The following is a 12855-nucleotide window of genomic DNA, read 5'->3' as shown; positions in this document are numbered from 1 at the left end:
GGTTCAACCAGCTGACATTTGTAGGTCAGGTAAATAAAGTCTTGGTTCAACCAGCTGACATTTGTAGGTCAGGTAAATAGTCTTGGTTCAACCAGCTGACATTTGTAGGTCAGGTAAATAGTCTTGGTTCAACCAGCTGACATTTGTAGGTCAGGTAAATAAAGTCTTGGTTCAACCAGCTGACATTTGTAGGTCAGGTAAATAAAGTCTTGGTTCAACCAGCTGACATTTGTAGGTCAGGTAAATAGTCTTGGTTCAACCAGCTGACATTTGTAGGTCAGGTAAATAGTCTTGGTTCAACCAGCTGACATTTGTATGTCAGGTAAATAAAGTCTTGGTTCAACCAGCTGACATTTGTAGGTCAGGTAAATAGTCTTGGTTCAACCAGCTGACATTTGTAGGTCAGGTAAATAGTCTTGGTTCAACCAGCTGACATTTGTAGGTCAGGTAAATAAAGTCTTGGTTCAACCAGCTGACATTTGTAGGTCAGGTAAATAGTCTTGGTTCAACCAGCTGACATTTGTAGGTCAGGTAAATAAAGTCTTGGTTCAACCAGCTGACATTTGTAGGTCAGGTAAATAAAGTCTTGGTTCAACCAGCTGACATTTGTAGGTCAGGTAAATAAAGTCTTGGTTCAACCAGCTGACATTTGTAGGTCAGGTAAATAAAGTCTTGGTTCAACCAGCTGGCATTTGTAGGTCAGGTAAATAAAGTCTTGGTTCAACCAGCTGACATTTGTAGGTCAGGTAAATAAAGTCTTGGTTCAACCAGCTGACATTTGTAGGTCAGGTAAATAAAGTCTTGGTTCAACCAGCTGACATTTGTAGGTCAGGTAAATATAGTCTTGGTTCAACCAGCTGACATTTGTAGGTCAGGTAAATATAGTCTTGGTTCAACCAGCTGACATTTGTAGGTCAGGTAAATAAAGTCTTGGTTCAACCAGCTGACATTTGTAGGTCAGGTAAATAAAGTCTTGGTTCAACCAGCTGACATTTGTAGGTCAGGTAAATAGTCTTGGTTCAACCAGCTGACATTTGTAGGTCAGGTAAATAAAGTCTTGGTTCAACCAGCTGACATTTGTAGGTCAGGTAAATAAAGTCTTGGTTCAACCAGCTGACATTTGTAGGTCAGGTAAATAGTCTTGGTTCAACCAGCTGACATTTGTCTTTAAGACAGACACTGGCCAGAAGTTATGAAAGACAATTTGCTAAAACAAATGAAGATTAAATTCATTGTGTACCTCTATATACCTTTGTTTTTAGTTTTTTTTTTTTGCTTTCTATAATTGATAGTTCACATAGCATGGCTGACAGAAGCCAGTTAACATAATGTTGGCTGCTGTTGAAGGTTGTGAGGAAGACAGTTTTCCAAAAAACAGAGCTAGGAAGTTGTCCAAGCAAGATGCAAAACTGACTGCTGAATCAGTCTAAAATATATTGCTGTAACATTAAAATTAGCATCGAATTTAAGAAATAGTTGCATTCATTTAAATTGTAACAATACAATTTGTCCCACTCCTTAGGTGGGGCGTATTGTACTTGTGTGACTGGGGGGGGGATACATTTTATTAAAAAGGTATTTTAAAAACTGAATTTTAACTGGTTTTTAACACATTTTTATTACTTTAAATGATAAATAAATAATTCTAATTATCAGCATTATTACTATCCGTGCTAAGTGAAATTCAAAACAAACGAATATTTTTCGTAAAGCAAAGTTGGGGGAGATGACGTCTTTTATGAGTGATCGTTCTTTTTTTTTGACGAAAAGATGAGAAAATAATCGTAATCCCCCTAGTATGGATGCTAAAAACTGACGTCGGTTTGGACATTTTATGGTCTAAGGGAAGTAACCATGAAATTACTGTTTTTCTTTTAAATCTATACAGAGTTTATTCCCTTCAATTAAAAAAAAATGTCTTTATAATACCTTTTTAAAAAATTCCAACATTTTGAATCAAAATGATATAGATCTAGATTCTACATCTATTAGTAAAAAAAAAAAACTTTCAAAAAGGAAAATCCCAACCCATACTAAGATCAAAACTGTTGTTTTTCCTAGAATACTAAGAACATTTTTTTTTTAAATTTTTGCTGCACTGTAAACTAAAATTAATAAAACAATCTTTTCTAAGACGATTACTACTCATTTTAAGCTATTAATTTTCTCTAAAATTTTCAGTTAATAAACGTGAAAACAAATAGTAAAGGGTTTTAATTCTAGCATTACTGAACATATTTTCTGTCATTTCCCTTTGACCATAATTAAATATTTTTTAATGTGTAACTATAAATTATATTTATTGGTTTATACACATACATAATTATTTGTAATATAATCTCTGTAATAATTAATTATATTCCAGTGGCACAATCTCTGGATGCTTATTTTTCTGGAATGTTTTCAGAAAAGGGGGTCGAACAATTGTTGAATTATGATGGCAGATCTGGGGTTTTCTTAGATTTGCCAAACATGAACTAATAATAGACTCCAATTGCCAAAATGCATAGAATTTCCAATAGCCTCTGTTGAGTCTGACACTCGTGATAGCAAAAATTGGTTTGAAAATAAACTACTAGAGACAATCGACCCTTAGTAGATCTTGAGAGATAGCACATGCTGTTTCTGGTGTTGGGAAAAAGATCTTTTTGTGTCTGCCTCTGGTTGTAATTTTATTTTTTTAAGACAAAAAGGCCTTCATAAATGAATTATTTAAATCTATTTACTAATTTACTTTGTTCTGTGGTAATTTTTCTTTTACCAGCAGGCAAGAAAGTATGTCTCCACAAGATAAGTGAACAGCAGACACGAATATTGTAGATAAAGGAGAAACATGAATATTTGTATATTACTGTGGTATGCTGGGATATATGATTACAACAAAAACTAAACTAGTTTTCAAATGTGAACAAGTTTTTAATTATAAAAATACTCTTAGTATACAAAGAATTAAATATAATAGCTTGTATTATTGTATAGTTCAGAAAAACATAATTTAATAAGTACAAAGTAAATGTAGAAATCTATTTTTATTTGATTTAGTTAAGAAGAACAATTCTTTAAAGGTACATAGTATCTTATGTAATAGATGAAATAAAATTAAAGCAAAGTAAAAGATGAACTTAAGTTAAAATAAGAAAAAAAAAACACATTGCAGAATCAAATGGTTAATTCCATTAAAGTTTCAATATGTAACAAATACTCCTGGGTTATAACACTGAGACCTGGACTGTATGTCAAGAAATGATGTAGTAAATCTGATAAATTCTTATGTCTGGTAAGATGTGGAAACTCAAGTTTAGGAGTAAGAAGCCTTGAACGATTGTTCTCTGATGTTCTATCTGAAATTTTAAAAATTCTTTAAGCACTTTTTCAATTACTGTGTGGAAGTGATTTTTAAAAAAATAAAAACCATTTCTTCCTCTTATAAAGTCATATTTTATTATTGTGAGAGAAAACTAAATGAAACAGAAAAGTAAATTTCCATAGTTCTATTTCTAAACCTTTTTATTTTATACAAAAATGTTATCTTACGTTTTGTAGATTCAATGACACTGTATAGAGTGAAGTACAACAGGACACTTAATTCTTCCCGCCAATCACAGCTTGCATTGTATAACTGCTCCTGGTTATAACAAAATAGAATCAAATATTTGAGGAATTAAACATTTTAAAAAATAGGAAATTTGACAGTTAGTAGAATGAAAAATTGAAGGATTTAATATTTGGTAAATGTAGAAACACTTGATTAAAACAATAACAACAAATCCAAACAATATTTTACATCAGAGCTAAATACAGAAGCTTAATAAGAGAGAAAAAGCCTGCATATACAAGACAAAGGCACAATAAGAGGGAAAACTACATGACAAAAGCAACATTAAAGGAAAAAACATACTTAAAAATGGAGGAAAACCCATCACTATGAATAGGTAGTCCAAACTGGCGAAAAAGTGCGTTTTAGGGTCAGTTTTTGCGGTTTTCAAAAAAAAAATTTCACTACTTCTAGTTGTCCTATAAGAATAAAAATTATATGTCAATAAAGTTTAAGTCTTTATCTGTCGTAATCTGGTATTTTTATATCTGTAACACATGTTTGAATGTGTTTTATATTTGTTTGAAAAGTATCAGTTACGTCAACAAATTTCACCGTTTTGCGTGTACCGATCGACCCCACACTGTTTTATTTGGTCGCGGCTTCGCGACGAAGCATCGTAGAAGCATAATCTTAATGTCATTTTAAAGATCGAATTCTAGGCTATCGTTTGATGTATAAATTGAAAAAATAACTTGTTTATTTCATTTAAAAAATACAGATTTTAAACTTTAAATGACGATATATACACGGAAACAAACTAATTCTGTTTCAATTTTTACACCGATGTAAAGTTCAGTTTTATAACTACTTTGTGTTGTAAATTCAAGTATTTCTGATTTACGGTCGCGAAGCCGTACCCCCAATCAACATATAACCCTCGAGTCGACTTTCAGCCCCGAGTAAGTTGCTCGCCGAACGGTTTTAAAGGTTGACGACCGATGATGCTAAACGGATTTTACCCTTGCTAGAGCCTTCAAACAAGTTGTAAGTATCATTTTTAAAGTTTCATTTCCATTTTAATAAATGAATTTTAAGTTTGAATGTCAGTTTGGTTTAATTAGTACACGTTATTAATGTAAATTTGAACGCTACAAGTCCACGGTTTTAGCGTGTGAACTACGCTTGTACACAGGGTGTGTTTAGACGTGAAGCTATTTAATTCAGGACATTCTAGGGACTTAAAATATGGATGCACTTAACTATTAGATGCTAGTGTTTACTAATTCTTTAAAATCTATTGACTGGGATCAATGATAGGGTCGTATTACTACAGTTTATCTGGACTATCACGTCAAAATTATGAATCGACAAATTCAAAATGGCCACCAGACTATCCTGGTTACTATGTGGACGAACTCAATTATTTACAGGGAACGAAGGTTAAATACTTATAAAATACTAATGAAACACAAAAGAAATTTATAATTATAATAACTATACATTTTTATCAATGTATTTAAAACAAAAGACACTAAATTTGAAGGACTAATGTGATTAATTTTTTTATTTTCTGTTGTGCACTCTGATTCTGATTCCCCTGCTGAATAATGTGAAATGGTCTGCGCCAGTCTCCTTAATAAAATGTACCAGATCAATTTTTAGATGGTAATTTATTAAGATTGTACATGTTGTGACTTAGTTTTAAATGTTATATTAGTTGTAAGTGTAAGTAGTACTAGTAGTATTTCTCATTATTTATTTATTTTATATGCATATAATAGTAACAATGAAGGACAGTTAAGTTGTCCTATAGTATGTTGAGAACCACAGTATGGCATCTTCATCATTGGATATCTCAACCATTGTGGGACAAGCAACGATTATTTCAAATTTCATTCAGTAGAATTACTCTTAAAAATATATATAAAAAATATAAATTACTTTTAACAAAAAGGTGTTTTCAGGCTTTTTCACATGTTTCCAGTTATAGTCATAGGACAAATAGTAGGCCTACACAATAGGCTAGTAGTAAATTTAATTATATTTTATTAATCACTAAATCAATTGTTCGTTCCATAGCTGGAGACATTTACGGTGGCCTATCCAGAACTTTCCTTACAAGGGAAGGGAAGAAGGCCAAGACCCCACTCCCCCCTCCCCCCTACAATTCCCAAAACATATTACTTACTCTTGATGCTCCACAAGATCAAGGTTGAGGGAAACAAGACGTACAAAGATGTTCCCCCAAAACTGTTCCCCCAAAGCAGTTATCAGGTTTGAAAAGAAACCAAAGCATGTGGCATCAACTGCTGCATCACTTGTAGGCATCACGTCTTTATTTAACTACATTACATTACATTTCCTCTACTAAATTTTGATTCTGTTTCTCCTGCACTAGATAACTGTGGTATTTTTTAAAATAATATTTTAACTCATGTGATTTTTGAAAATAATTAACACATTTTTCCACGTCGATGTTACCAACACAATAATTTTAGAGTTATTCCAAAGCAAAAAAAAAAAAAAATTGAATTTTTTTTTTTTTTATGAAAATAAAAGTGACCAAAACGCATTTTTGTCATTTTCAATTATTTTTTTACCTTAGAAAGACTCATTTTAGACGACTGAAAAAAATTGGGCATATATATTACAAACTTTGCAGCAACTTTACCAATTTCCACACTTCTATGTTATTTAGTTTAAAAAATATGGGTTCTCAAAAATGGCACTTTTTGAAAATCAGTTTTTTACCAAATTTTGCTTTTTTAAAAATCGCATAACTTTTTTATTTATTGAGATATTTTTATAAAATTTGTGGCATAGACCTTACAATTAAACGTTCTTTCATGACATACTCACTCCAGAAGTCTGCAATCAATAGTTAATTTCAGTTTGGACTACCTACTATGAACAGATTTTGATTACTGGGGGTAGGGGTTGGAAGAAAGAGATGTAATGCAGCTAAATGAACACTGACTGAGCAATTACAGGTTGATGATCTTAGCATTGTTACTCCAAATGTTATTACGTGCCCACAGGTCCATTAACTCCATCACAGCTCTCCTCAGGGGTTGTGCCCCTTCCATCATCCCTTTGAAACATCCAGAACATTACCAAGCCAACAGAATTCAGTGCTGACACTAGCTATGTGTGGTAAAAGGGAAACAAGTTATGAAGAGGTTTCTATCTTACCATGTGTGGAACTGCTGTGAAATAAGAATCTTCAACATCAGCAAGAGAAGGACTTGGGTCTGTGATGTGTTGCACAATAAAGTGTGACTCAATGACACCACGAGTGACCAAACCAACCAGAGCTGGTGTGCCTGTGGAGCTGAGGAACAGGATCTTTGTAGACATGCTGCCTAGGGACTTGTACAGATCAATCAGCTTTGTGGAAATGTCTTTTAACACAAATATCTGTGACAAAAAAATTATACATTAACGCAATAGTTAGTTTATTTCTACAGTACTAATTTTTTCAATACTTATGTAGACTTGGTATCCCTGGTATCCTATTTTTTTTCATTCACACACAGTAGATAAAACATAGTATAAAGATTTGGTACCTTATCCTGAAGAGTTGCCTCTAAACTAATGGTCAGTAGTCGCTGTAGTTGGTAGATTTTTTCCAAATGTATAGCTGTTAAATCACTAGTAAATAAAGCTCCAAGTTCCTGTAAAATAGCTAGGACATTGTCCCTACTTTTGTACCAAGATAATAGAGAATAGGCAAGTGAATGTTGAATTTTGACATTGTCACACATGAGTTTGGTGAACAAATCAAGCTCTATTGACGTGAGGTACAGAGTGGGACTAATTTTAAATGGATCATCAATTATAATTATTTCTGGATGCTTCTGGTACGTCTCCAAAATAACAGTTAGAGCTGATTTGGGTGTCTGACTAGTAAACTCAACTTTTAACCAGGCATTTATAAGCAGCTGGACTGTTTCTTTTTTTGGTGAATACTTTGTACTAAAATCTTCCAAAAAATCAAATGCTAAATCTATGCATCCATCTTCTAATGCTATTTCTATGCACTGACTGTGGTAAAAATTAAATGGCTGCTTCGAAGGTTGAATTGAGCTTAGTGGTAAAAATGTAGATGAGTATTGACCAAAGATGAGATTCCTTTCAAGGTTGTTCATTTCATTTGTTAGTAGCCTGATGTGCAAGCTTGTGTTCCCTGGTATATCTCTGGCAATGACTTGTGAAAATGAAAATGTCTCAACTGTTTTGACTAGTGACAATTTATCTCTTTCCACATTTACATTATTTTTAAAGATTGTTTTTTTGTGACAGTAAAAGTTGGGTTTACTCAAGTTACTGCTCATTTGTGGGAGAATATTTTCCAGGTCTTCCATTATATCAGGCATTTTATTCTTCACTGGCAGTGAATATGCCTGTCTTTCATCAAGTATCCTCCGTTTTGATGTACATTTTTGATTATTTGAAAAATCTTTGCAAGGGAAATTTGATGAAACTTGATTGTATGAACCAGCTTGTAATTTGGAAGCCATTTGGAAACATTTAACTTCTTTGCAAACTGTATTTGAATTGAGGTTTTCTCTAAGTGACTGCTTGAATATGTTATTGTGAGATTTACATTTAGTAATTTTATTACATGTTCTATATTTCATACAGTCACACAGTGATATTATGAGGGATTTCTTAAAGCTTTCTTTACACTTCTCATTTGCATCAGAAGTCACTACTTGAAGTTTCGTTATAGGAGATTCAGTGTTTGATATTTTTAACAGATCTGGCAGTTCTTCAAAGCACGGGGCTTTGTACTTTTGTTGCTGATGATGTATTTTAAACTTTGTCTTTTTTGGCGGAGAAGTACCATTTTCTGTTCTACTAAAAGGATTTTCCTATAGAAAAAAAAATATTTTTTTAATTCGTGGGGCCAGCCACAATTAAGAAGATGATTATGTGCAATGATTAACATTAACAAACTTAACTAGCATGTGTAATGATTAACTAACTAGCATCATCAGTAATGTGTTATCTTAACTACTTGAACCAATACTGAAGTTTATGGCTTTAGAGTTTAGACTATTAGTTAGATCTAGAATCTAGTATCAGTGTCTGACAATACACTTTCAAGTGTTCTGTTGTAATGTCAAGTGTTAAGGCTAAGGGTAAAAATTTACAGTTGGGGCAATGGTAGGACTTTCACTTTAGGAGTTAATTATTAAATTAATAAATAAATAATAGAATCACTTAGATTATAGATCTAGTTGATTATATATAATAAGTAAGGCCCTAGCTAGATCAAGATGTCTAGATCTACTCTAGCTAGATCTAGATCTAGAGTCTACTAGACTAGATCTAGAGATATCTATTATTCTAGATCTAGATCTAGAATAGATTCTAATCTAGATTCTAGATTTGTTTTCTTAAACTTATTATCTTTTACTTTATTATTAATTATTAATATTATTAACTTACCAATCTAAATTTCTTGATCAGATTATTAGCCAGTAAATTTACACTTTTATGTTGGTCGATATTTGTAACTGTAAAATCATTCCAAACAGAGCTAGATCTAGATCTAGATCTAGATCTAGAAGTTTTATTTGGCTTATTGGCATTGACATCTGTAGCTGTTCTCAGCATTTTCTCGTGATGATCATTTTTATTTTCTTCGTCTGAGTCACTCTCAGAATTTATAACAGTAACGGTGTCAAGGACACTTACATTTTCATTATAAAAATCCAGCCAGTGGCGTTCCATTTGACTGGTGCCTGTAAAAATACCCAAAAAATCATGACAATATTTTTAAAATGATAATTTTAATTTGATTAATTATAGATCTGGGGTCAAGATCTATGGGTCAAAGGATAAATTTAGAAAAATATTATCGTAGGTATTTTTTTCGTAACAACCGGAACTGATTTGAAACATTTCAAAAAGTTTATTCCCCGCCAAGATTGCGATAATTATAAATGCAATAGGAAGCGTTGATAACGCCTTGCTATTAGTACGGCAACATTTAAGCAATATAAGCCTTTAAAGACCCATTTATATATATATATATATATATATATATATATATATATATATATATATATATATATATATATATATACCCTTATATATTTTGGCACTTGTGTGTGACCCGTACGTGTGTGTGGAGGGGGGGGGGGGGGTTCTCTGAAACTCGATTACGATCTTTGACAATAAATGATGATGAGATATCCCTCGCTGATTATAACAGAATACACAGAGACCCATCCTTACACAAAGAAACAAGCCTTTGTGTGCAGTGTTTCTTCCAGACTTTTTTCTCCGGGGGGGCACTTGAAATTTTCGGGGGGGGGGGGGGGGCGGTAGACTTTCTTCGGGGGGGGGGGGGGGGCGGACACTGTTAAAAGTATATATTTTCTATATAAATTATATAAATTTCATTTCGTTCGGGGGGGGGGGGGGGTGGTAAAAATTTTTCGGGGGGAAGAGATGCCTGGAAGAAACTCTGTGTGAATGTGCACTACTCCATTCGTTTCATGTACAGGAAGAATCTGTCTACAGACAATATTGAAAGTATAACTAGAAAATAGCAAAAAACATTCAGCAATTTTAATTTCCTTCTTTTATTGAAATCCCTGCAAAAACAGAATCATATGATCAGTGGCGGGGGGGGGGGGGGGGGGGTTACGGACTCCTCTGTAAAAAATGTTAATGTCATAAGGGGTCATCCATAAATGACGTCACGCTTTTTTTTGACGATTTTTACCTTTCCCCCCCCCCCTCCCCTCCGTCACACGTCGTCACAAAAAGCCAGACCCCCCCCCCCTAAAATGACGTCACACCTCAACCTACAACCCCCCTCAAAATTGCAGTTGAATTTTTTTTAAACATCGATATTTTTCTAAAATCTTGTCTAAACTATTACAATTTATTAAAACAGTTATCTAAAACGAGAAATAACGTCTAAAATTCGTTTTCTAACATTGCTTTTTTATAATGCAAAAGTGTCACGTCGCAACATCTGAATCCCCCCCCCCCCTCCCCTTCATCACACATCGTCACAAAATTACCGACCCCCCCTCCCCCCTACGAGTTACTTATTTAAATCTATTTCTGAATCAGCATACATGTATAACTGAATATGTATATTTAGAAGTCATCTAAAAACTGACACTATGTTAGTAACATTGTTACAACATCTAATAATTTACTAGGGAAACGATTTTTTTCCACTTGAATTAACAGGTGTGCACAAACGCAGGCCATTTGGAAATAGGATGAGGGGTGGTGGAACACCAATTGTAACTTGTATATATATATATATATATATATATATATATATATATATATATATATATATATATATATATATCTCGCCTCCACAGAACCAGACTATTGTATCTCCATTGTTCCTAATCCATCGAAGTAAAAAATATATGGCCATATCTCTTATCGTTATTATTAAACAATTTCACGTCCTTTACCTAATTTCAATGTCAGCACAATTCTGCTGTATCTAATTAAGCTAATTAACATGTCGGACCCAATTAGCTACCAGATAGGAGCTCATTGTTCCCTCCCACTCTCCGGTAACATTGGAGCACTTAAATCTTCGGGTGAGGGGGGGGGGGCAGTGTCTCTTCCAGACTTTTTTCTCCGGGGGTGGGGGGGGGGGGGTGGGCACTTGAAATTTGGGGGGGGGGGGCGGTAGACTTTCTTCGGGGGCGGACGGCAGACACTGTTAAAAGTATATATTTTCAGGGATGTGACCAGACCAGGAAAAAAAATTAGGTAATTTTCTTCGGATAATAACTCAATATGTTTTATCTACTTTTTATCGCGGATAAGCAGCTTCATACTGTTACTGTACTAATTAATTGTTTTATGAAGTTAATATTTTAAATACAAGAAGTTTATGTTACTCTAAAATAACATTAAAAGTCTTGTCTAATTGCAATTTAATGTTTACCTTATAAACAACTTTTTAAAAATTACAATGTAACAAAAGTAGCAATTAAGTTTTATTTTACCATTAAGCTAATTTAAATTTCTAGATGTACTCCTGTTTTCAATTTTTTAATAGGGGGCCTAATGCCTAATAGTAATAATCAATATATATTCTTTTAAAGATTGGATTGGTAAAAATATTTGTCTTCAACTGTAAAGACCCTAGATTAAGATTAGTTACAATTTGAAAGTTTTAGGTTCATGTGATGGGAAAATGAAATGGACCAGGTTAGCTAAAATTAGAAAGGGTCTGACGTGTGAACCAAAGTTAACCATTTTGATAGCCAAGCCACATCGATATTTATGTTTTTTTTTTTTTTTTTTTTTTTTGAATAGCTGTAAATTGTTAGGGGTCATCCACGGTTTTTTTTGACGATATTTACCTCCCCTCTCTCCTACAAAAGCCAGACTCCCCCCCCCCCCCCCCCCACACACACACAGTCTGAACGTATTTTTTCTTCCACAAACAAGACACGGTTGTAGTCACGTTGAGTTTAAGCCTAGTATTTTTTTTAATCTGTATGCCTACGCAGCATACGTATTGCAGGAACAGCAATTTGAAATTGACTGTGACGTAATTTTTTTTTCCCACAAGCAGTACCGAAAACGTACTTGGGGTCAAGGTGAGGTCACAAGAGCCACCGTTAATACGAGGTGGGGCGGGTTAGTCTAGTCTTCATAGTCACCTTTTGCAAGGATTTCAATATTAATTTGAGATTGCGAAATAAAATCGAATCAGAGAGAAACTCTAGATTTAGGCGGGTTAAAATACCGATAGGTAAATTAGGCTATATCGATAGCTAGATTACCAGGCTTAAGAGATGTAAGTTTTAATTGAATAACTGCATTATTATTTTTCTAGCTTAAACATGCGCACGGTTTGATAAACTGACCTACGTTTTCTTGCTTGTTAGGTATATATATATATATATATATATATATATATATATATATATATATATATATATATATATATATATATGAAGCTAGACTTTAATATTTGACTAATTTGGAACCACCAAATGTGTGGCTAGTGGTTCCCCCGCGTACAACAACTGAGTTGAGTGTCAAAGTGATCTCCCCTTAATTCACGCGTGTCGTGCTATTCAATTCCTCACCTGAACCCAGTGGCGTAGCCAGGATCGTCTCAAGGGGGGGGGGGGTTCCAATTTTTACCCGGGGACAAACTTTCGATTTGCACCCCCCTCAAACTTTCGATTTGCACCCCCCCCCCCCTCAAACTTTCGATTTGCACCCCCCTCATACTTTTTATATATACCGGGGGGTCTATGGGGGGGGGGGGGGGTTATGACCCCCCCTAACCCCCCCCCTGCCTA

At 33.9% G+C, this 12855-nt stretch overlaps 1 protein-coding gene across 1 annotated transcript; it reads right to left on the bottom strand.

Moving 5' to 3' along the window:
* Window positions 1–2917: 2917 nt before the first annotated feature.
* On the bottom strand, window positions 2918–9287 carry LOC131953831 (uncharacterized). The gene is made up of 5 exons (XM_059317209.1): window positions 8993–9287; window positions 7105–8412; window positions 6731–6955; window positions 3535–3625; window positions 2918–3341 (listed from the first exon to the last, which is right to left on the bottom strand). Exons 1-5 carry the CDS (start codon window positions 9275–9277, stop codon window positions 3160–3162), a joined length of 2091 nt encoding a protein of 696 aa, XP_059173192.1. The 5' UTR covers window positions 9278–9287; the 3' UTR covers window positions 2918–3159.
* Window positions 9288–12855: the final 3568 nt, after the last annotated feature.

This window comes from Physella acuta, unplaced genomic scaffold (assembly GCF_028476545.2).
Source record: "Physella acuta isolate Inbredline_101_S28 unplaced genomic scaffold, ASM2847654v3 ptg000076l, whole genome shotgun sequence".
Lineage (NCBI taxonomy): Eukaryota > Metazoa > Mollusca > Gastropoda > Physidae > Physella > Physella acuta.
This window is presented reverse-complemented; position numbering and strand designations above follow the sequence as displayed.